The 26785-nt window shown below is 36.1% G+C and overlaps 1 protein-coding gene across 2 annotated transcripts in view; it reads right to left on the reverse strand.

The window, feature by feature from the left end:
- The window catches only part of LOC149796386 (chromosome-associated kinesin KIF4A-like), a 130833-nt gene that overhangs the window by 92361 nt on the left and 11687 nt on the right, over nt 1-26785 (reverse strand). For both annotated transcript variants that reach the window (XM_089961065.1, XM_089961064.1), the window contains exons 5-10: nt 25384-25550; nt 18008-18102; nt 16705-16824; nt 14699-14874; nt 12982-13040; nt 5525-5582 (exon numbers count right to left, since the gene is read on the reverse strand). In XM_089961065.1, the coding sequence (XP_089817191.1) occupies nt 5525-5582; nt 12982-13040; nt 14699-14874; nt 16705-16824; nt 18008-18102; nt 25384-25550 (675 nt within the window). The remainder of the gene's footprint in view (nt 1-5524; nt 5583-12981; nt 13041-14698; nt 14875-16704; nt 16825-18007; nt 18103-25383; nt 25551-26785) is intronic.

The raw sequence follows: 26785 nt of genomic DNA on the forward strand, positions 1-26785 counted from the left end.
CCTATTGGATTGGTAGCGCAATCAGATTAACACTATACAGACTTTTGCTGAGATGTATACACATACCAATTGTTATCGTAAAATGTTTACCCAGGAAATCCTTCAAAGAAAACTTATGACATTTTGTACAATTTATTAACATCGCCTAAATAAAACAACCACTGTTGGACTTTGTACCTGTTGGGTACATTCTGGATTAATCCAATCTGCATCAAGTATTGAGCTTAAATTGATGGCCTCTTTTGAAAGAGCAGCACTTGCATCATTGATGGCAGTTTCTTCCTCAGTAACCACAAATTCAGCTTCAGATCTGTATCTTACATGTCAACATGAATATATAAGTTGTTTTGTGCTAAAGTCACCAACTAGTCCACCACAATGATTTTTGATAATGCATTGCTAACAGTTTATTGGATTTCTGTCTGAAAAAAGAAATAAAATGTCATCTATTATATGACAGATGGTGCAGCTATAATTTGAAACTTGTAAAGAAGTAATTCAAAGGGAAGCACGCTCTAATGACCAATAAGAATTTCCAGGAATCTAAGATAAAACCATTTCTTCTATTACACTGCTCAGTGCTGAAACTACTTGGTTATTTACTGATTTAGCACCAGGGCATTGGAATAAAGTGCCATGCCCATGTTGGCACTGATTTGGTTATTTAGTGATTTAGCACCAAGGCGTTGGAATGAAGTGCCTTGCCCATATTGGCATTGATTTGGTTATTTAATGATTTTGCACCAGGGCATTGGAATAAAGAGACATGGCCATGTTGGCATTAATTGGGGAGGGGGAGAAGGACTTTTAACTTAAGCTCAGGTAATATATACCACCATCTTGGCCAATTCTGCACATCAGGTAATTCTGCGCAACAATACGCAATTTCTGAAAACATTGGACAACATGTTATTTTGGGTCAAAAATCAATTTTTTTATCAAGAAAGAAAGACCATACTTTAATTAAGAAAAGTGATTTCATAAGGTATACAAAAATTTCCCACATTTCGACTTGAAATGCATCTGAAAATGTGATTTTTAAATGTCAACATGAAGACACACTCCATGACCTTGAACCTGTAACCCAGAAAATCCTATTTACTATGTACCTTTTAGAATCATACAAATAAATACATTATTTAAAAGAATTCGGCATCTTAATCCAAGTTTACAATTTGGCAAGAAGTTATCCCACATGTACAAAATCGTCTGCTACCCAACATGTCAACTTGCTGCTAGAATTGGATTCTCAAGAAATTCCTTGGTGTATAGTCTATTTCTAAATTCTTTAGTAATTTTTGCCCATAAACAAGATGTAAATGCATTACATCCTATTCATTTTTGTTTCTCTTCCACATAATAGCTTATTTCTTATAAAATATTGAACTTGACTAATATTTTTAAAAGATTGGTTTAGTCTGCTTAATATCGCTTGTCATTTATTGGCACTGTTCTGTTGAATTTTGTAACACTGGCTATAAACCTGATCTAATTACTCGACTGAAATGCTGAAAGAAACAGTCCAAAGTAATGTATTTCATTTCCATAACCAGATGGATAAATATTACATATTTTCAAAGCTATGCGCAGAATAGGCCAACATACAGTGAGTCGAGAAAACACAGGGGTGTTATCCTGTGTGTCCAAAATTAATGTTATTTTAAACAGAATATTCTGGCAACAATTGCTTCTTTCCAAATGGTAAGCATTGCAGTATTTTATTTTCATCAGTCAAATTAGGTATGCATTTTCCTTCAATACTGGAGACAAAAACCTTATGTGCACAGAAATAACCGACAGCATTGCATACGTATGTATGTATGTATGTATGTATGCATGCAAGCATGCATGCATGTATGTATGTATGTATGTATGTATGTGCACTAGAGAACAGCAAAACTAAAATAAATTATATAATAATTGTGTAAAAATAATTTAAATTTCACGCAGTCATCCCAACCTTTCAATTAAGAGAAAAAAAACCCACAAAAAACTAAAACTATTTTCATTGTGTCATCATCATTGCTGACCAAATAAGAGTTATTATTCCAGGTGAGAATAAGAGGCTGTCCATTTAGTATGCAAACAGTCATTCCCTCCACCCACCCCATTGCAGGATGTAGTTATTTCTACCCCCTACCCAGAGTGTAAATATGCTTATGCTAAGGACAGACCTGCCAACCCTGACAAGTCCGACTCAGTAAGGCAGTTGATTTTTTCTGTAAGTTTTATGAGTTTTCAGTAAGGTGTAACTAAATATCATAAACTGCTATTGCAAAACTGGAAAACGTAATTAAAAGTTCAGTATTCGGAACGTGCAGAGACGACAAAAATTAGGTTCAACTGAAAAGTTTGTAAAGTACGCGTACACTTTATTGACCACTAGTACAATTGCACAAATTTTAGTTCCAAACCCTATGCAGCTCAATGGCTTGTTGCTGTCTCTCAACTTGATGTTAATTCCTGGAAATTCTTTTTCCATTTCGAATGATGATGGCAATCATATTTGCTTCCACGAGTCATACTCAAATTGACACATGATGTCCAATAAACTTAACTGTGTCCCTTCCAGCTATTATTCACAAGAATCTGAATATTCCTTTTTATTTTTCCTGTGCTGATTATCAACACTTTTCAAGAGGCGTATTGTCCCTTTTGTCTTAAACATGAATTGCTTGCTGGACGGCATTTTAAAAAAATTCTATGATCAACAGTTTGATCATGTAGATGCTTCACATGAACAAATAGGTGCAGTTTAAAGCATCTGATGTGCTGCTGTAAAGTTAGTCTGGTTCCCTGACCAATTTTACTACTTCTAATATGAAACCCAGATCCAAATCAAACATGGATGAACAAATTTTCCGGATTTTTCGGCAATTATAATTTTTCTGTAGTTTTTGCTTTTATGCTGTAAGTCCGTATTTTAAGGGCAATTTTCATAACACTTACAGCAAAATCATAGGAGTTGACAGGTCTGTTAGTACCCCCCTTCTAACACTGTCAATTTATTTGCATTTTAAATCAAACAGGAATTTAGTAACACGGTCTTCATATCTGCATGGGCAAGTCCCTGTTTTCAAGCAACAACTGTGATTATTCACTGTTTGATAATCTCACTAATTCTGTAAATTTTGGAGTTACATTTTTATTGTCCATTATCTTTAGAAATATTAAAACTGTACATTGCAAATATTGGATGCAGATGACAGCTCTGACTGACATGCGTCATCTGTTCTGAAAACCAGAAAAGGACACAGGGGCTCGTCTAGTTGCTTCCAATTTACTTATCAGTTATATATGTACTATAAAAAGCTACAAGGGAGTTCATTTCTCTCCTTTCCACATGACTTGTATGGCCATGATCACACCTGCTTAATATACAAGTACAGTATGCTGAAGGGTTGACTGCCTTCTCATTGATCAATCGAAAATGATACTGCACAAATTTATAAGTTCTTTCCTTGATGCTTTTCATTTTTAAAATTGGTGAGGGGTACAAATTGGAAGGTGTGAAAATACTCTAAGTTGTTTGTTGTTGGCTATGGCAAATAGGTTTTATTGTAGCTTTAATAAAGTCATGGTCATTAGGTGTGTATGTACTACTTAGTCTGGTTTTATCCCCACCCCTATGCACAAATATTCAAACTTCAAACCCAATCTCCCGTGTACATACAAAATGGACAGTTCCTAACAAAACAAGGTTGAATCCAAAGCCAACATAAGATTTATGCCGAAACTAATGTGAACTCAAAAAGACCCCTAGTGCATTCATTATATAAATCATTCTAGTTAATAAAAGATAGGCATGGAGTGTAAAGCATCAATTATGTTATATGCTATGTATATTTTGGAGATGATAAACTGTCCAAATGATATGCACATAGACAAAATCTAAATATGAAGTCAACAATGTTTAATTCAACCTGCTACTATGGTATCATTGTACTTAAATTCTGAGGAAAAATAAGATGTCAGGATACTAAGCAAAAAGTTGTAATAATCATCTAATTGTTAACAAGCCGCAACTAAACAAGTTACTAAATACGTGCATGGTTATGACCACCACTAATGAAAGGAACTGTTACCAATTAAGAATCTGAACCATCAATGAAAATACCGCAACACATTCTGACTTTGATCAAACAAGGTTACTTTTTAATTATGTATGCATACTATCATGCAGAAATAACTAGAAGATTGGGTGAACACTGATCTATTACTCACCATCTCATTGGTTTAAAGATAATTTTCTTATTTTTGTGATATAACTTTAACTTCCTTTCCATATATTGCCACTTATTAGAATAGTTCCAATATTTCTTTTAAACTGTCACAGCAATTAAAAAGAATTAATGCAACTGAATCAAACTAGCTCACGTAAAGTGTCACATAAAATACTTCATACACACATACAATGGTAATGCACTGCTTAATCCATCAAAAGCATCATCAATTTGATTTTTCCTCTGATAACCATTAAAAAGTCAAATTTTTTGAAGCTGTACTCCAAAACATCGGAATTAGCTATTGGAGCTGGACTTGGAATGATTGCATGTTGGAATCAAAATCTATAATGGAGACTCCATTTCACACATGCATGTTTCTGTTGGCAAAACAAAAAAATTTACAGAAAAAAAAAACAAAACAGTAAATACTCCTTCAACCAGTTAACACAAGGTAACTAACACAAAATCTGCACACACACCCTGATTCTGTGCGTATCAGTCATCTTGAGTTAACTGGATAAAGAAAAGTACGTGTTGTAATGGTTTTTGACCCACAAAAATGAGTGTCTATTACAACAACATTCTTAATGATTGAATCAATGGATTTTCACTAGTCTTTTACCACCTTCTGATTAGCTTGCTGAAAAAACAACAGAACTTACCTCTACGGCGATCAATTATTTCTCTAGGCTGTGCTTTCTCAACCAAATACCGATTTCTTCCATGGTCAAAAACATTTGTCACCACCATTACTGTCACAATCTGGCTACATTCTGTTCTTTTCGCAGCGCGCATTGTATCAGATCCAAATGATGCAACCCAAGTCTCATGAGACTAAAATTAATGTGGCCGCAGAATTTATATTTTCATTTTGTAAGGATATTTATAGTTTTCATTATGATTAAGAAAATAAAGGCATATTTTCACTTTGTTTAAGATTAAACTACAAATGCAGTGTCACATGGTAGGCTTTCCCGGCCTATTTACAGCTGACAAATGAGAATGTTTTATAGTTATATAAATACGGCATGCATAACATAAATTGCAAAATGTACACTTGTTAAATTTAAGATCAAATAAATTACAAATCTGAGGACGGGGTATCTAAAGTGGATGCTTTTGGTTACGTTTAGCTTGCACTTTGAGACAGACCTCCAGATCTAATTATTTTAACCACCTCTAGAAGCAATTTTAATGAAAAAACAACCAGGGACAGAAGCAATTTTGAAGCTAAACTACCCTGTCTTTAAAAGTGCCATCTCCGGGTCCCATATATGTTGTAATGGAAAAGCCCTTACCTCTAGGTGTCTGCTTTTCTCCAGCAGGGATTTGTAATCTTCTGATGGGCCCATGCCACTGAAAGAAGTTTAATAAATACTTTCAAATTAATTTCAATCTGAAATATTTATTAATTGATAAAAAAAAAATCTTAAATAAGACAGCTGCAAGTGGGAGGTCACGTTTTCAAATAAATTTCCATTAGTTTTAATTCAAGACTGATGGAACAGCGTAAAGAAGCATGACAAAGGGAACAACATGGAGAAATAATACAAACGGCTTGACTTCTAAATAAAGGGAACAACATGGAAAAACAGAACAAAAGATTTAACATTTAAATAAAGGGAACATGGGGAAACAGGAAAAAAGGTTTGACTTTTAAATAAAGGGAACAACATGGAGAAACATGACAAAAGGTTTGAAATATAGATATTGGGACAACATGGAGAAACAGGTCAAAACATCTGACTCCTAGATAAAGGGAACATGAAGAAAAAGGACAAAAAAGTTTTATTTCAAGATAGAGGGAAGAATACAGAGCAACATGAAAAAAGGTTTTACTGCTACACAGAGGGAACAACATGCAAAAACTGGACAATGGGTTACAATAATATATAATGCACAGAAGTATAATAATTTACAAACATCTCAAGCCAATTAGCTTTCAATTCAGAGATGAGACCAGACTGACATATTTGAATTGTAGACCTGATATTTAGGTTATTTTTTGTAACTATCAAAATGTCAGCATAATGTGACCCTGTTGAGTTCTGGCTAGAACATTACTACAATGTAGCTATCATAGTGTCCCTGTAGCATAGATCTACCTACCTTCAGCCAAGACTACAGTGTAGCTATCATAACATCCCTGTAACATGGATCTACCTACCTACAGCCAAGACTACAGTTTAGCTATCATAGTATCCCTGTAACATGGATCCACCTACCTACAGCCAAGACTACAGTTTAGCTATCATAGTATCCCTGTAACAAGGATATACTTATGTACAGCCTGACTAAACTGTAGCTATCATAACATCCCTGTAACATGGATATACCTACCTTCAGCCTAAACTATAAAGTAAGTATCAAACAGGGTTAGTAGCGTACAAGGAACATTTCTTGCAAACTTACTTTTAAAAACACAAAAATAAAACAAGAAGTCAATAGTACGATCATTGATATCTTTCCCATTAATATTAAACATCCTACATCTGGGCATTAGAATAATTTAGTCACTGAACAAAGTTCATTTTACTCTGTCTACACTACACTATTTACAAAGTTCAAAATATTTTAGAGCAAATTTTTCAATTCTTGTAGCTTGTCATCAAATTGTTTTTCAAGAGCTCCAAGTTTAGCGATTTTGTTCTTTTGACTTTATCAGCTTATTCTGATGTCATGATAAAGGAAATTTTCCAATGGATCTTTGCTTTCATTGCATAGTCATCAGCAGCAGCTGTCATTGTCACAATGTCTTTTACAGTAGCTGCCATTCTTCTTCACTCATCCCCATAAAAAAGTAAAGGTATTTGTTTTTTTGTATTATTGCTTATTTAAAACTGTGTATGGATATTTTAAACTATTTCATATTAATATTTCTCTCAGCTAAGCTGTATTCTATATTTTTAGATTTATCTTCATTGCAATTAACGTCTGTCCTATTTCCACTCAATCAAAAATTAAGACTTTATGCAGTTTCTATTTTATAACTTGAATCTCTGTGTTCACAGAAATACATCTTTCATTAAAAATGATTTCATGCTGAAGGCTTTTTGTTTTGCCTGTATTAAGCGCCATTACATGAGCTTGGTTTTTTTCTTCTAGCTGCATGTGACTGAAGAGCTCTCTCCCATTGTGACATAATTTGCATTTTGCAAAGCTCTCTGAAGATCACATAACCCAAACTTTATTTTTTACTTCATCTAGCCACCAAAGTTGGAATCGGTAGCCAGCCATGTCAAAGGAAATGATTCAAATTTAATCCACTGCTCCATTCGAAAGTTCAAAATGTACGACTGTGCAGTGGCCAGTTGCAGCACAAACTTAGCAAATTGTTTTTTTTACCCCCTTTTCTTTTCATTTAATTCTGTAAAATGAAAATTATTTACTAATTCCTTTTGGTTTCATGAAAATCAAGGCTTTTCAAAGTACCTAGACAATCTTTTGAATTTTCAAGGTGTTTTCAAGGCCTTGAGGGAATAAATCTTTTTTCAAGGTTTTTCAAGGTTTTCAAAGTCCCGTATGGACCCTGATCAAAATATCCCTGTAACATTGCACTAGTAGCCTTCAGCCATGACTATACTGCAACTATCAAAATATCCCTTTAATATGGCCCTATTAGCCTTCAACCATGACTACAAAATATCCCTGTAATATGGCCCTATTAGCCTTCAACCATGACTACAAAATATCCCTGTAATATGGCCCTATTAGCCTTCAGCCATGACTATGCTGCAACTATCAAAATATCCCTTTAATATGTCCCTATTAGCCTTCAGCCATGACTATACTGCAACTATCAAAATATCCCTGTAACATGACCCTATTAGCCATGACTACAATATATCCCTGTAATATGGCCCTATTAGCCTTCAGCCATGACTATACTGCAACTATCAAAATATCCCTGTAACATGACCCTATTAGCCATGACTACAATATATCCCTGTAATATGGCCCTATTAGCCTTCAGCCATGACTACAAAATATCCCTGTAATAGCCTTCAGCCATGACTACAAAATATCCCTGTAATATGGCCCTATTAGCCTTCAGCCATGACTACAACATATCCCTGTCATATGGCCCTAGTAGCCATGACTACAAAATGTCCTTGTAATATGGCCTTAGTAGCCATGACTACAAAATATCCCTGTAATATGGCCCTATTAGCTTTCAAACACATCATGACTAATAAAGCTGGGTACCACAACAAAATTTTGTACCATGGTAAACCACAGTAATTCTGAACGTAATATGATACTTACCACCATATACCAGTTATTTTAGGGGCCAGCAATTCTGTGTTCTGGGACAAGGGCAAGACACATTTTTAATTTCCATCAGCCAAATGTTGGAAAAAATATCTTGCTGATTTAAAGCAAAATAAACCATATTATATCCACAATATCATCTGGAAAAATATTTTATCATGAGATAAAAGAAAAGAAAATATTTCAGCTCAAACAATATCACAGCCCACTCCCCACCCCAACCCCAAAAATTAAATGACCAGTACCTTATACTACATGAAGTTTGTTACTTGCTGTACAAGTTGCAGTCTAAATAAAAGCTGTAACTAAAGTGGGCTGATTAAAGGAGACTAGAAATCAAAATTTTCCTTCTACGTATGTAATTCTCTACAGATTTTAATTCAACTATCATGTTTATAAATTAAATATTGTAAGTGGGTAGTGATTTTATTGCATGGAAGATACCACGATTCCGTAAATTGCCGAGTTTGTCCGAGTTTTAATGAGACAACAGATTACATGGTACCGTGACGCAATACTAGCCAGTCCTCGAATACAAACATAAACATTGGCGAGCGAGGCAGATGGAAGGAGACCAAATTTGGGTTGCACATTCAAAACTCGAATCTGCAGTCTGATATAATAGTTTATGTACTATACTGGTCAGTGCTAAAAGAAATTTTTTAGGCACAGGCCCTGGGCTGGTGACTTAAATAAACTCAAGCCCTGACTGAAATTCCACAAGCCTGGACAGTTCATACCTGTCAACTCTCAAGCCGGGAGAAAAACCTCCCGATTTTGGGGGTATTTCCTCATCTACATCCCGATCTCATAATATCTCTAAATTTTTTTCAGCGAAGTCCCGATTATTACATTATGTGTCAATTTCCATTTGTCAGAAGAAAAAAAAACCAACACCAAACCATTTATAAATAGATATAACATATGCAATCCACAGTCTAAACTGCCACACTGCAGGCATCGTTGTGATATGACTGAAAAATTGTTAAAGCTAAGTTAAAAATTCAAATCACACGCACACACGTCTAAATCCGGCACTGGACGAAATAATTAATATCACACAACAGTTTTTTTCTTTTTTTCTGCTTCAGTAAATAGAACGTGAAAATTAAACATTATTCAAGTAAATTTCAGATGTTTTTAAACAACTACAACAGTACTATAGTATAAAAAAATTAAAAGAATAAAATTGTCACCAATTAGCTTAAATGAATGATCACTGTGAAATTTTCTCTGCAAACAAAATCGCATCTCCATTTCTGCCAAAGAAACTCGGCCAGTTAAAACCTGACATTCCTCTACTGTATATGTAAAGTTTAATTACCATGATTAAATTACAAGGAATAAAACAAAATATACCATGCAGTATATGTGGCCCTAAAGAACTAATTCTGAATAAATATTTTGTTCAGCAAACAGTGTTACATGCATTAAGACTTAAACCTGAAGTCCATGGCTTCGTAAGTAACAACAAAATTGGCATCGTTTATTTTGGCAATCAATTGCTGGTGCTTACACATACACACACTGTCGAACATGGTTTCTTTGAAGTATGTCCGATGGGCAGTCCTTTTCACAAGATCAATGCAAGGATAAGGAGTATGTTCATTAGTCACACCAGCTTTATTGTTTGCGTACTTAAATCAAAACTTTAGCTATTTTGCAATTTAGCCAGAGCTGACCAGAATATGCAAAATGGGCTTGTCCTGGGGGAATAATAAGGCGTATCACATGGAGAAAAGGTACGTCCCATGGGCGCTTGCACATTGGGGCAAGGGGTTGGGGGTTGGGTCAATAGCCCCCCCCCCCCGTTTCTATTGTCAGCCATTTAATGTGAAACTTTGACCTCTTTTCTTTTAATCGCTGCTATCTAAACTGCCCAAAGAATAGTTTTATATCAGTTCCAATCATTACAGATTACCGTTTATACATACTACATGTATACAATGATTTTTTTTTAAATTTGTAATTTTTATAAGATTACTGAAAATTGTGTTTTCTCGAAACACGACAGGTTTAGAATATTATCCATTTGATTAAAATCAAATCTGAATTTCACCTTGGACAGTAGTGATTTGATTTAGGTTGTGCCATGTTAAGGCATGTATGTCAACATCTTGAAAATACATCTACTAATTCCACCAACGTGATCAAAGTTTCCTCAGGCAAACAATTTTTGTTTCGACAAGCCTTACGGGCACCTCACTTTGAATACAGGATGGGCCGGAACTAAAACCAGAGGGGCCCAGGGTGTCGGGCTATCAGATTTATTTTTAGCACTGCTGGTGTAGATAAAAGATCTGTGAATTGATCGTTGCATTTTGTGGTCACTTACTCAGCCTTCTGCCTATTTTCGTAACTCGCACGTTTAACACTTTTCCCTGGATTTAAAATATTCAACGTTATGTCTGGAACAGCGCAACTTTTAGTCTAGGCCTAGCATTTGCGTATCCTTGAGCTGCCATTTTTTCAGAATCCCTCTCGTAACAGTCCTTTGAGAAATGTAACGAGCACAGAGTATGGTGTTGCTTTGAAATCGACTCGTTTGTAATAATGTATCCATTCTTTCATTATGCCTTTATCTTTTGGAAAAGAAAAAAAAATGTTGTCCACAGGCTTTTCTTAATGTTCTATTACACCCGTAAGCAACGCAAAACGGTATTGTCTTTTACTCTGGCAATTCCCACTTGGGCTGCTGGAGTCGCTACTATGACGTCACATACCGAAAGTAACTGAATAGGCGTGGAAATTTTGCATACGAGGTCACGGAAATTCAGCTCCTAGAAGACAGGCCAATATTTTAATATTGGCATTACAGTCACAGATAATACTTCAGAATAAGGTTTTCTGCTATAGTACTTTTATTATTATTCTATATTTCCATTGGTTTCTGGTCTCCTTTAAGCTTATATTATAGCTGATACTGTGATAAATTAGGCAGGAAGACATTGAGTGGGATGCCAACATCTGGGCAAATAGTTTATGAGATAGGCCAGTAAACATAAAACTCAACAAATGAAAAAATAGTTTAGTGACCTTGAGAAATTATGTAAAGTTCAGACTCAAAAGAAGTGCACTCCTGACATCGTAGGTTGATTCGCAGTCTTACAAAAGAATACATAAACTTAACATATTCAAATACATTAGTAAATAACAAAATCATGATGCAGGATACTTTATGTTTTTGTTTTGTTTTCCTTTGTTAATGCTAAGTTTTTCTGAAAAACTGGATTTGGCCCAAAATTGTTTCCCAACATCCCATTTAGCCACCATGTTGGCATATATAATACATATAAAACATGTGATTAAAGGATCATAAATTTTATTTATTCATGTGATATTTACTATTAATTTGTGACAGATTTTTATAAACAAAAATATTTTTTGGAAGTATTCCCACATGAATAATAAAAACACTGTTAATAGCATTCAAGTTATAACAAGTTTCTTGGGATTTTCCTTACGTTCCTTAGTCATGGAAACAACTGACGTACCTGTATATTTAAAAATTAATGTGGTACATACCACCAGAAACTAATAACACTGTGTACCTCAAACAACTACATTGTAACTATCAAAATATATATGACCTGTAACATGCCCTACTGGCCATTAGTAAGATCTTGACTACACCTTAAATCTTTACCAGACATGAAATGATTTTCGGTGTCTCAAGAAGATAGCTAGATCACAACTTTCTTCATCAGACAGGTAGATGAAATAATTTAAAACTGCCTTAGGGAGATAGCTGGATCATGACTACATCATAAATCTCTTCATCAGACAGCTAGACAAAATGGTTTATGTTGTCGGAGAAATACCAATATTTTACAATTGTAAGATTTTTCCATGCTGCATTATATGTTTGATGTTTAACTTTTTAGACAGTATTATGTGGTATAATGTATGATATATGACTGTTAACTGTATTATGAGGTATGTATGAAACATGACTGCTGACCATGTCATAATTTATGAAACATGACTGCTGACCATGTCATAATTTATGAAAAATGACTGTTGACCATGTCACAGTTTATGAAACGACTGTTGACCATGTCATAATTTATGAAACATGACTGCTGACCATGTCATAATTTATGAAACTTAACTGCTGAGCATGTTATAATGTATGATTTATGACTGTTGTCCATGTTATAATTTATGATACATGGATTTCAAAATATATATATATATATAAATTACCCCAAGGTCAAGGGGGCAATATAATAAATGCTACTGAGTCATGGGCACGTCTCACCATTGACAAAACTAAGATTGTGTTCCTGGATGAAACTGAACTAAATTACGACGACTAACAAAGAAGAAACAGACAGACAGATGGACATGAAAATGCTAATAGTCCTACTAATGTCATGGTGTGCCGTAAAAATGAATAAAAGTAAAGTTAAAAAGTAGGTGAATGTGACAGACAGATATTGTTGTGAAGTGACAATCACAAGAAAATGAAAACTATACTTACTTTGATGGACTCGTGATTACACCACCAGTATTAATCAACTGAAGCTGTAGTTGTTGTACCTAAACAATGAAAATATAATATTACATTAAAAAAGACTTCAGTAATCTGGAGTCCTGAGTCCTGTACAACAGAATATTAAAACTTCCATATAACATAGGCTCTCTGTGAACAGCACTGTGACGAAGTACTGTATTATCATTAATTTTCATGGTTTTATATTTGTTAAAAAAAACATTTTCGTGGGCACTTACATTTGCATATTATGTATTTAATTTTATGGTTCAACTTCCACATGTATCCAAAATACACAGTACAAAAGAATTACATTATGTTGAGGCAAACAGTTGATGCAGTAAACAATAACACTACTGCCTCTATGAGCACAAATAAAACACCCATCAAGATCAGTCACTTACACCATGTGATGCTCTGAATGCTCAATATCAAAGGAAGCCAATGCCACCAAAGTACGAAGATGCTAACTAAATTGAAAAACAGTGGAATAATTCCTTTCTTTGTACCTGCCTCCTGTACAGATCAACTTCAACCACTAGAAATGAAAATACAGAGTACAAAGAAGAATTAAAATCAGACTTCTACAACTGGTATGCTAAACAGGTCATGGCGGCAACCACAGAAAAGGAAGATGTTACTGTGACAATAAGTGCACTGTATTAATGAACTATGAAGCCTCATTAATGAAGCCAATTCATGCTGAATGGATAATTACAGATCACATAACAATGAGTGAAAGATCAAACCTAATAGTCAATACAAATGAAAATTTTGTTCTTTGTTCTGGATAATTCATGATTATTAGAATTTTACCTTACTCAGGGCATAATTATCTTAGTTTGAAATTTTTGGCGATATCAAATGTAGTGATTTTGAGAATGACTATATTGGTGGCACAGGAAGTGTTATGCTTAAGGAGCACATCAGAAGACAGCAATTTGTAATACATGAACATTGCAGCAATAAGAGACATTCCATCATTACCAATCAGGTCTGAGGACAAAACATGGAAAATGAAGGTGAAGGAGGCAATGAAATATGATAGTGGCGGTCAACATTAAACAGGGACAAGGGGTTTGAATTACCACCCTTCTATACCAGTCTCCTTGTATCATATGACCATAATAAGTCACATGATCAACGGTGGTCACTAATGAAGGCAGTGTGATATCGATGTAAATTTCGAACTAAGATATTTATGCACTGAGTAAAGGAAAATTTCTAACAATCATAATTATCAGTACAAAACATGACTTGATTAATTCTGCAATTTCCTCACAAGCATTTAAGTGTACCTGTTACTACAAGACATGAACTTCCTCACAAGCATTTAAGTTTACCTGGAGACTTGCTTGACATGATGCTGGCTTTGTTTAACAACTGGTGAAGTGTGAGCTTTAATTAGTGTATATACATAGTGTAATTAGTGTATATGCATAGTGTTTCATTAATAAAAGTGTTTCAAGCAATAGTTCTGGTATTTTACAGGCTTGTTCCTTTTTTATATAACTTCATATGTTGGTGACTTGAGTTTATGTGGAGAAGCAAAACTGTTAACAGCTGGATGGATACACAGAATAACATAATATGCTCCAATTTATGGCAAGCATATCAAAAGCAAACCAACATTTAGTACAACTAGATTGTCAGAGTTATGAATAATAAAATTTGTATGCACATGTATTAATCACTTTACACGTACCATCTGCTTGAGACGAATTATTTCTGCAGCCTGTGGATCTCTGTTAACAACTGGCTTGTTCTTTATTTTCCTGGCTCTATCTGCATAACGTAGTGTATTTAATGTCTCTTCCAGGTTGGAATCTGCCGGACTGACACAAGCTATCATCAGGGTGTGACTATTTCCACCAAGGGAATCTAACAATAGATAATGATAAATTTATTTCAAAACTCTACAATAGAAAAATAAAGAACAGGCAATATAGAAAAAATTGCAAAAATAAATATAAAACCCCATTAGGCATAATTTTTCATCATTTGTTTGGCCAACTCTGCAAGTCAAGTTGTAAAATAAAGGAATGTACAGTTATTTCAATGTTCATGCAATTTGTCATTATCAGAATTCCACAACAATTTCTGAGCATGCAATGAAATTCCATTACTTGCTCAAGATGAATTGTTTTACTCAAATCCGATAAAGATGTTAAATATAGCTCTACAATATTTCCATAATCTTAATTATGCGAACATCAATCACGCATGAACTGCTTTTTTTTTTCTTTCTTTTTTTACAAATTCAAAACAAATTTCAGGATAAAACATCAATTTCACCTACCAAAGCCACAAGAATGATAAAATTATGCAAAACCATTACTAAACATGTATATGTACAGCCATATAACACTATTTACAGTACACAGCTCTGTGTATTCTTATAATTGTCCTCCAAACTGCTTCTGGATCTTTTCGGCTTTTATGGCAGTCAGGATAAGCTGTCAGGCAATTTAAAGTTGATGTCTTGTGATTTGGATTTTTAATGTAGCTTTAACAATTTTTCAGTCATATCGCTATGATGTCTGCAATGTGGCAGTTTATAGTGATGTCTAGCACTGGGACATCATGCTGCAAACATGTAGCATGATGACCCACCCAGTCACATTATCCTGACACTAGGCTGACCAGTCCTAACACTAACCTCTTAACGCAAAGCGCCAAGCGAGGCAGCTGTTAGTACCATTTTTGTAAGTCTTTGGTATGACTCGGCCAGGGATCGAACCCATGACTTCCTGCTTCCGAGGCAGACGCTCTAACCATTAGGCCACTGGAGTGGTCAATTTAAAGTTAAGTCATACACAAAAGGTTTATAGAAACACTGATGATTATAGTTTGCAAGTGTAAACAAATGTTTTAGAAATCGAATTAAAAAACACTGCCAATTATAAATCGCAAGTAAATACAAATGGTGTAGCAAACAATTTTTTAAAAAAAACAAGTCTGTACATCATGAAGAAAACAAATCAAGCATTCCGAATAAAGTCAGCTAAATTGACATGCTACAAATTAACGGAAAAGACTTGGAAGGGCTGAAACTAATTATAATAGCATGTTATATGCCAGAAACTGGTCTTATGTCTCAAATTACCATAAAGATAGGAAAGGACTGAAAACACTCCCAAGTTGTATGCCGGAAAGTGATAATAATGCCACAAATTACCTTAAGACTTGAAAGGACAGAAAATATTTGCATATGATTTAAACTTCTGCCAAATTTTTCTTTTAAAAAAAATGAAAAATCCTGATTTTTGTATAAAGCAGCATGTTTGTGAACAGGATCAGCAATTAGGGACATTCACAAAAATTGAGATAGTCATACACAATTAGGGACATTCACAAAAATTGAGATAGTCATACACAATAAGGGACATTCACAAAAATTGAGATAGTCATGCACAATTTGGGACATTCACAAAAATTGAGATAGTCATACACAATTAGGGACATTCACAAAAATTGAGATAGTCATACACAATTTGGGACATTCACAAAAATTGAGATAGTCATACACAATTAGGGACATTCACAAAAATTGAGATAGTCATACACAATTAGGGACATTCACAAAAATTGAGGACAATGGGCATCTCTGAGATAGTCATACACCGTGTGGCAATAAAACTCAAATGTGAATATGCATTTGTCTAGCTTGAACTCAAACCATAAATGTTAATTCCAAATGCAAGTACTTACCTTGAAGAAGGCGGGTCAGTTTTGAGTCTCTGTAGGGAATGTGGGTTCTTTTTTGTGTCTCATCTCCAAGGGCACTAATCACATTTCCAAGAGAAAGTAACCCCTTGTTAATGTTAACACCTGTAATGTATGGACAAAAACATTTTTAATATAAGGCTATTTCATTATGAGCTGCTGTTAACGCTATGAGTCTTAGAGACCTAATTCAACTTTATTTTTAAATGACTGCGACCGTAAACTAACAATCAAAGAGGCACAAGTGCATGTCACCGAATGAATTGTCTTAGCATGATAATTATTCCAAAAACAAGGAAAACATATCAATTGATTTAAGAAATACATAGCAAGTAAAAAAAAATCATACAAAACCATTACAAACCCTCTCTATGAAATTGAACCTAAGGTTATTAGGGCAAGCATGCACATGATAGAATGAATTGTTTTAACTTTATAATCATTAATGCAAGTAGAAAAAAACGCCACCATGTTGTGGTTTTGGTCATATTTCCTAAACCATAACACAAATTCTCAATGGCTGTGACCTTGACTTTAAGGAAATATCAAGCAAATAAAAGAACATTAACCAAAACTTTAAAGCAAGTTTTCCCTGACTGCAACTCTGTGCCCAAGGTAACTCAGGCAAGCATGTATGTCACAGAGTGAACTGATAAAGAAGTTTAGAAAATGTAAGCATGTGAAATACTTTAACCAATACCTCTAATGCAAATTCATTACAACTGTGACAATGACCAAATGACAAGGGGCTAGCAAGCATGTCCAGAATGAATTGTCTTAGCTTCATGATGATTTATGTCAAATATAATGAGAACTTGTCAAAGTGTTTAGAAAGTCTATGCTAATGAAAATCTTTATCCTAAACATTAACAAACTGTGGATGACAACACTGATGCTGTGATCAGAAAAATGACAGCTGTTTTATTTCCTACAAATATCGGCTCCAAAACAAAATCTGTAATGTCATGCTCATGGCTGTCTCTCTTAATTCGTAGCTAGCACAACTCAATGGACTAACCAAAAGCCATATGACATATTAGTCTAATGCAGTTCCAACCAGAATGTACACGATACAAATTTCCCTTTTATTCCTTGACATGCCTTAAGAGTAAAATTGTATTACATATATCTCTCCATTGTTTTAAATCAGAGCTGGTTGTCCCCAGAAAAACACACTAACACATACTACTGTCTGATTAAAACCATGTTCTCCTTATAAGATGCAGATGTGACAAATAACAGTTCTTGATTGTAACCTGATTTAACAATTGTCATAGCGCAAACTTACCCTCCTTAAACCTCTCTCCTTCTGCCTGGGTCCTCTTTGCTCTTTCTGACCCTGCCAGATCAACCAGATGGAATTTGGAAATGCAGAAATCATCCCTAGATGGTGAAACATTGAAATTTAAAGTCAAGCTTGAAAACAAAAGCAAACAAACACGCACAACATAGATATTGGATATTCCAGCCCATCAAAATGTTTTGGAAGTGCAAAGGGTGTATCCTTGCCTTCTTGCAAAGAGCGTTACCTCTCTAATATAAACTTCTGACAGGGATTCATCACAACATGACAAATCCTGAGGATAAATGCAAGACACAAACAAAATCAGTTATATTAATTAAAAATTAATCTCACAAAATGTTACATCCAACAAACCTGACAAACTCAACATGTCAGGGAAACTACAGCAAAACTCAAAATCCTACAAAATGATATCTTCAACCTTTCGGATTTTGCTAAAGTTTCAACTGATTCCTTTAATTCTGTTCAGTTAAATTACTATAATTTGTGACATTAACCAACAAAGAATTCAGGACTGCGTGCCCTGAGATAGCCTGATACCTAGAACTAGTCAATGTTTCTGTTAGAAACGTGCCTGAGGTTAATAAAATGAGAAATCCCTGGTGGGGTTGTCAGAAAAAGAAAGAAAAAAAACGAATATATACATTTAAAATCACATCTAACTCCCTCCTTGTGGTCTAACGTGAATAAAACCATGGGTCAGAAAATGACGCGTACTTTTAAAGCAGTGATACGCCTTCTGCAAATTACATCAATGTCATAGATATAAAATCTGTGCTTTGCGCAGTATGCAATTTTGTTTATAACTTTTAACTTTAAAAGTGCAGCTTATGACGTAATTCACGCTGCCAGTGGTGGTCTCCAGATCCAGATAAATGGATACTTCAGTTCGACATGAATGGCTTTTAAACTAAATTGATTGGTTCATTGGGCTCTTATTCTTATTTTCATCATGGAAGTTTTACAAATGCATGTTTTGAATTAGGGCCACACAGGAAACCAAAATGGTTAAATAACAGGGTCTGTCTTCAGACAACGATTTCAGTCGGCAAATACTGGCTGGTGATAGCTATGATAATAATAATAATGAGGACTTTGTATAGCACCTAATCTTTAGAAGCTCTAAGCGCTTTACAACATTAGACAACACCTATAAGATAAAAAACATATAATAATATTATTACAAAAACAAACAACATGAAATTAGAAAAACATTAAAAAATAAAAAACATGCTGAGAATATCTCAGGTTGGAAACATTATTAGGTCTTTAAGTTTGTTCTTGCAGTCGAAATAAGTGAGTTTTGAGAGCCCTCTTGAATGGGATCACTATCTTTGTGTCTAAGTTTAGTGGGCAATTCATTCCACGTTGCTGGGCCCTGGTATGCAAAAGAACGCTGTCCATATGACTTTGTTTTCATAGTGGGAATAATGAGTATACGATTGTCAGAAGAGGAGCGTAAGTATCTTGCTGGTGTGTACACATGGGTGAGATCGGATAGGTATGTTAGACTAGAGTCCGACAGTGAAACGTAGCACAGAGAACAAATTTTGTGTTTGATTCTGGATCGAATGGATAGCCAGTGTATGGTACAGAGCAACGGGGAGGTGTGTTCTGATCGTGGTACTCTAAGTATGATCTGAGCAGCTGTGTTTTGAACTTTTTGAAGTTTCTGGAGCAGATATTGAGATGAACCAGACAGAATTGAGTTACAAAAGTCCAGTCTTGAAAGTACTAATGAACACACAAGTGTTTTAGTGGCATCAACTGAAAGATATTTGCGAATTGAGCTGATGCATCTCAGCTCAAGATATGCAGCCTTGCATATGTTCATGACATGTTGGTGCAGTGTGAGAGTACTGTCCAGAATAACAATGATGACAATGAATTTCATGTATATTGGTCTGTTGGACATTGGGAAAATGTCACTGGAAATACCAGTGTGTGATTTTGAGCCCAAAATTGATGTTGAGTGCTAGTCTGATGTACGTGTTGGATGGACAATATGCCGGTTATATTCATTCAAGATACTCATGTCTGAACAAGCAGACTATGGGAATGTTGGATTTAAAACCTGAATACAGCATTATGGAAGGGAAAAATTCTGGCAAAAGAGGCAGCAAAGCACTGATACAAGGAAGCGAATCTTTGGCAGAGTTCATGTTAGTGAAAACACAGCGGTCTCGGAAATGCTCAATCACACATATTTGGATGCCAGTTTGTTTTACTGGGCACTCAGAAAATCACTTAGGCAAGAGTCCTCTGTACGCATGTAATAGGTGGGCAGCAAAATTCAATGAATTGCCAGTCCTGCTTCAGCAACCTGCTTAGTGGGAAAATGTGTAGATCAATTAGCTGTGCTGATATTTACAATGACAGAATTTAGTGGCTGAAAGCCCCCCCCCGGACATGTCACCATTATGAGTACATCAAAAAAACATGCTGCAAGAGCTGAGTGGCAATTTCAAAGGCTTTGAGTGGCAGCTGGATGGGAAAATCTATTGACATTTACAGTGCTTGAATCAGGGGCAGAAAGACCCAGAAATGTACACATGGTCATTTATAACTACACCAAATAAACAACTTTAGCTTAAATTATTGTGTTCTTTTCCCAGTGTAGTGGAATAAGCAGTGCACGCGACCTCGGAATCATGACATGTTGAGACTTAGAATTGAATGAGTATTTTGTGGTTCAACGGCAAACTGACAAAGATTGTAATGAAATTCAGGAGAGTGCTAAAGTTGCTACAACTGATACTTTGGATGGGACAGTAGCCAAGTGTAAGAAAGTGTGCGATGCCTAGCTTAATGCTTTGAATAAGACCTTCCTTGGATTGACAAAACTCAGACTCACTCTGATGGCCAAACAAGAGTTATGTCATTGTTATAAAGAATGTAGAAATTATACCCAATGGCAACCAATAGTTCTTATAATTTGCATAGTTTTCTGGGAGGGGACTGCAACTTTTGCTAGTGGGACTCATATTTTTACCAAAATGGGAGTCCTGGACTACTAGTTTTAAAATCCAAGCAAGACCTCTGGAAAACATTTCTTTTTGGAACAGAGATATCCAAGAGAGAACACCCATGCAGCCATACCTGTGAGATGTTGAAAATTGCACAACCATAAAGAACAGTAACTTGTTCAAGCTAGTTATGCATATGTATTTCAGACAGCAGGCAATGAAAGGAGTTTTCCGCACAGAATAATATCCATACACAGCGGAGGACAATATTAAATTCAGAAACAATTAACAGATTAATGGTATACACTGTACTGAGAGAAGTGAATAATTTTATTTCTTGGTTTCTTGATTCTGGTTGTTGCTCAGTTCAAATGCATCATTGAAAATCATTGATGCATTCTCATACTTTGTTACAAATATTTATTACAGATGCATATCTCCAGATATTGGTGATTATAGCTTGAATAAGTTATAACAGTTCTAGTTGGAACAATGAACATTGTTAGAGAAACTTTAAGTGAGCTAAAATGTAAACTTTTTGGCAGCACATGATGCAGGATTGCTAAAGACTTCTCATATGCTCAATATGAAAAATCCATTTGTACAAACTGATGCTGACTTTTTGGTAACTGTCAAAAAGGCATAACTGACGATATTCCAAGGTCTACAAAAATTACTAGAGTCAAAACTAATAAACTCAAATAGCTGTGGCAAAAATGATGGACTAGTATCATTGCTGCTGTAACCACAGTTGACTTAGTTTGGTTGGGGGTGGTGGTAACAATATATTAGGTAGAGGAAGAACCCCGAAAGACCACCAACCCAAATTGGTTGATCTGTGACAAAAACTCACTCAGTGAGATGTGCAAGTGATGTAAAAGCAAGCACCTTAGTACATTTAGGACCATGCTGCATCTGTTGATTTGATGTTTTATCTCCAACAGCTGAAGTCATTTAGTCATGAGATCTCAGGTTTCTACTGTGTGACAGTTTATAGTGATGTCTAGCACTGAGGCACCAAGCCACAGACATGTAGCATGATGTCACACCCAGTCACATTATCCTGACACCAGGCTGACCAGTCCTAACACTAACCTCTTAATGCTGAGTACCAAGCGAGGCAGCTGGTAGTACCATTTTTGTAAGTCTTTTGTATGACTCGACTGAGGATCGAACACACGACCTCATGCATCAGAGACAGACACTCTAACCACTAGGCCACCAGAGCAGTCTCACAGAGGGATGATGTTGATGGTATGACCCCAGACCCTGAAAAGACGTCACTTTCCCTCTTAAAGAAATTCTCTCCACAATCGAAGGTTTGAATTGTTTGTCTCACAAGGCTGTACTGATAAGAGTTGAGTGTGTAGAAGAGGATGGTCCAGGCAGGGAAGGATCACCCATGACTGTGGTTGTTGGAGAAGATTTAGGTTGGTCAGAATCTTCTTGGACATATCTATTGCTAGAATGAGTAGAGGGGATATCAGATCCATATTGTCATTTTGACCCCGTAACTTATGGATTATTTTCCAGTTTCAGCACCATGGAAGGGGAGGCAAAATGCCCACAACTCCCAAATGAATGAAAGTGCATCCACAGCCCAAGGTTTTTGGTCTGGAACTAGAGAGACGAAGGTGAGTAGCTGTGATTCCACCTCGTCACAGACTGACCACAGGACGCATCCATAGTGCACAAATCTAAGTGATGACTGATAAGTGGAGACCATTCCATGTGAATGACTTGACCTCTTCAGCTAAGACACTAAGTCTGCCAGGAATGTGTCTGATTTGTACATTGATATGGCAACTGTCACACCAACGTAGAAACTGCCAAATCAGAACACACAGGTCAGGTCAATCTTTTCAGAACTGAAAGGCACTGGTGAGTCTTAATTTCTATAATACTGATAAGTAGAGGCCATTCCTCTGGCTCCCACAATTCACTGACAGCAGTGAAGGTCGCCAACAGGTGGGCACCCCAACGAAATGCTCTGGCACGAGTTCATACTGTTATTTCCATTCAGGTCTTCACCAGTGGCATTCCCATGGTCAGGCAACCTGGTTTGCACCAATGATGCAAGAATGGTCGAATCTCGGGCATGACCATGACTGTTTAATGGGAACTGGAAAGGGGTGCCATTTTACAATGTCTGCATATAAAAGATGTCCAATTGGGGAATAGGTCGGTTGTCACGTTGAATAAAACTGATGAGTTGCAAAAACTCTTGCTGAAATCCAAGTCCTGTTGGAAATGGACTCAACGAGCTTAATGATTCTGACTACGCAAACACAAGGAAGTCAAACCAGATTAAGGTTGGTCCAAATTCCATGTCCAGATGGAAAAAATTCTGGGATAGATGGAGGGCTGACTTTCCTCAAGTGAGCTCAAACTGTAATTTGGCTCATAGGGATCAATGTTGGTGCACATATGACCGAGAAGACCATCTGTCCTGAGGTCACTAAATCCTTCCTTAAGAATGACAGAGGAAGATTCCAAATGCCCATGTGGGTTGAGCAGCAAGGTGAAGGGGCAGACCCTGAGCTGCTGGTCTCTGAACTTCCTCTATTCTTCCTCCAAAGCAACAGTGACCCAAACAGGATCATTCAGGAAGGGAGGGTATGACAAGTTTCGAGAGACATGGGTCGCATACATTTGACATTGTATCTGAACCCATAAAAGTCTGGGCATGGTATGGTGAGCAGCCCTCGTAAATGATCCTATCAATCCTGGCCGTCGCCTCCAAAACATGGCTATTGTCAGGTGTCTCCGACATGTCTTAATGGTGTCAATGAGGCCAAATCCAAAAATGAAGAAGGTGCAATGACATCTCAAACCAGCTCTGATACCATTTGACAGACAGATCTGACACTAAGGTCCCTGTATATCATAGCTGGTTGGACCAATTCATCGAAAAGGTCCACATGCAGGAAAGCTGGAAAGCAGTGATAGTTGAATGGCCAATATGGTGTGATTTCATTATGCATTTGATCCAAAGGATCCGGAACAAACCACATGCATCCGGACTTACAGGCCCAAAAACCATGCTCGGACATGCAGGAGGACTTACGCCCACTGGGCTGCAGAAAATTGGGGAACATTGCACTAATGAGATGGAGTTGGCTGGGCCATCTTATCAAAAGCTATCCTGTGCTGGATGGTGGGTTATGGCTGAACGCTCTGTAACTGTGAGGTGGTATAAGGAGGTGGATCCAATCAATTCAATACGAACCCCATGCGCCCTGACTTACAGGACCAACGGCAATGCTCGGACATGCAGAGAGTGAGGGGTTTATGTCCAGTGGGCTGCTTAAAATTAGAGAATTCTCCCCCAATGAATCGGTATCGCCAATAACATACCATAGATTGTCTTCCTTCACGTCAAATGCAGAATGGACTATGGCTTTTAATGTGCATTTCATGCATTTAGTAAACATTTTTCCGAAAACAACACAAGAGAACAAAGCACAGATTAGCAGATCAGTATGTAACTAACTAGCTTATACTGTAGCCCAGAATTCCTCTGACAATGTATTACTGATGCTTCATTTCAGCGATATTCTTAGTATAACCAAAACAAGAGTCATGGTAGACTTCCATGCTCTGAAGTTGCATAAATAGCACTTAAATGACATTCTGCTGAAACAACATATGAAAAGAAAGCAAAGCATAAATTAGTAGTTTATCTAGTTACTAACTCACTAATATAAACATATTCCCCGTTGCTGACAAGGGAATCAAAAAAGTCAAATTTGCATTCGAAACTTATAAACCATTTGGAACTAATACATTTCAGGTATTTAGTTGACCAACTGAAAATACACAAGGGAAAAACAAGGCAAAATATAGCAATGCAGCATGTTTAAATCTTGCTAAAACCAATCACATTACAAACGGAGCAAGCAAAAATGTCATAGTTGCACTAACTCGTAAAGACCTTGCAAAAGGTCAAAATAGCATCATACAACTTGGTCTGAAAAGGACAAAGTCCCTAAATGTGATAAAATCACTCAAACTTGGCAAAAATTGTAAACAGAATGTACATAACCTGCAGCAGAAAGATTATTCCACACAATAAATCCAAAATAAACATTGGATACATCAAAATAGGACACAAAATTGGCATGCATTGAAGGAAGATAAGCTAGACGATGCTACCCAGTCCAACAGCGAAGCTAAAAATAAGCAACACCTGGCGATGCCAAGGAGAGGTATTGTGCAAGAGCTATTGCCCTTTGTCTATTGACATAGACAGTAAAAGATGATTTTCGTCTTTTATTGGGGCTGGATTCGTGACATAGCAGTCTAATATTTCTAATGTAATGTGATTGGGAACATATTCAAAGGAGTAACAAAAAAAACAAAAAAAACGGAACCATAAAGATGCATAATGCATACATATCATTTTTCTTCTTCTGTTCAATGATGATTGTGAAAATGGCATGAGATCTTGAAGAGGTGTTGTTCATAGCTGTGGCACCAGTTGTTCTGCTTTGAGAGCCAAGTTCTAGACATCGCAGTGTCTCTTCATAATTTGCAACAACTACCTCTCGTTGACCTGGTATCTGAAATATAAGTTACAAGAGTTTCCAATGTGACTACACTTACAGTGCAACTCTACTGTATCTGACATACAAAAACTTTGACATGGAATATTAATGTTTATAAGGTCACTGAAAAAATATCTTCTCTCTCCTTAAGTTGTTAAGAAATGGCTTTACAAGGGAATTTAAACAGTAAGATATCTGACAATACCTTGTAATCTTGATTCTATTATTGGATCAAGTATATTACAGCTACTTATTTCATGCCCAGGAACATAAGCAGTAACTAGATACATTTTTAAGGCTTGTTATATGTATTTAGTTACCTTGTCAAGTCCTGACTTAAATAGTTTTGCCTAAGTTGCATGTGTAACACTGCACAGCAAAAACTAATCTTTCTGATAAAAAACGACTGACATTGCTCATTACTAGAAAAACTAACCTGCCTGATGCAAGAGTATCTATAGAGTAGGTTGGTAAAACTATGACTGTAACCTGCCTGATGCAAGAATATCTATAGAGAAGGTTGGTAAAACTAACCTGCCTGATGCAAGAGTATCTATAGAGTAGGTTGGTAAAACTATGACTGTAACCTGCCTGATGCAAGAATATCTATAGAGAAGGTTGGTAAAACTGTAACCTGCCTGATGCAAGAGTATCTATAGAGAAGGTTGGTAAAACTATGACTGTAACCTGTCTGAGGCAAGAATATGTATAGAGTAGAATGGTAAAACTGTAACCTGCCTGATGCAAGAATATCTATAGAGTAGAATAGTAAAACTGTAACCTGCCTGATGCAAAAGTATCTATAGAGAAGGTTGGTAAAACTAACCTGCCTGATGCAAAAGTATCTATAGAGAAGGTTGGTAAAACTGTAACCTGCCTGATGCAAGAATATCTATAGAGTAGAATGGTAAAACTGTAACCTGTCTGGTGCAAGAATATCTATAGAGTAGAATGGTAAAACTGTAACCTGCCTGATGCAAGAGTATCTATAGAGAAGGTTGGTAAAACTAACCTGCCTGATGCAAGAGTATCTATAGAGAAGGTTGGTAAAACTGTAAACTGCCTGATGCAAGAGTATCTATAGAGAAGGTTGGTAAAACTATGACTGTAACCTGTCTGATGCAAGAATATCTATAGAGTAGAATGGTAAAACTGTAACCTGCCTGATGCAAGAATATCTATAGAGTAGGTTGGTAAAACTATGACTGTAACCTGCCTGATGCAAGAATATCTATAGAGTAGAATGGTAA

This window comes from Sinohyriopsis cumingii, chromosome 6 (assembly GCF_028554795.1).
Source record: "Sinohyriopsis cumingii isolate HCF-2022 chromosome 6, ASM2855479v2, whole genome shotgun sequence".
Classification (NCBI taxonomy): domain Eukaryota; kingdom Metazoa; phylum Mollusca; class Bivalvia; order Unionida; family Unionidae; genus Sinohyriopsis; species Sinohyriopsis cumingii.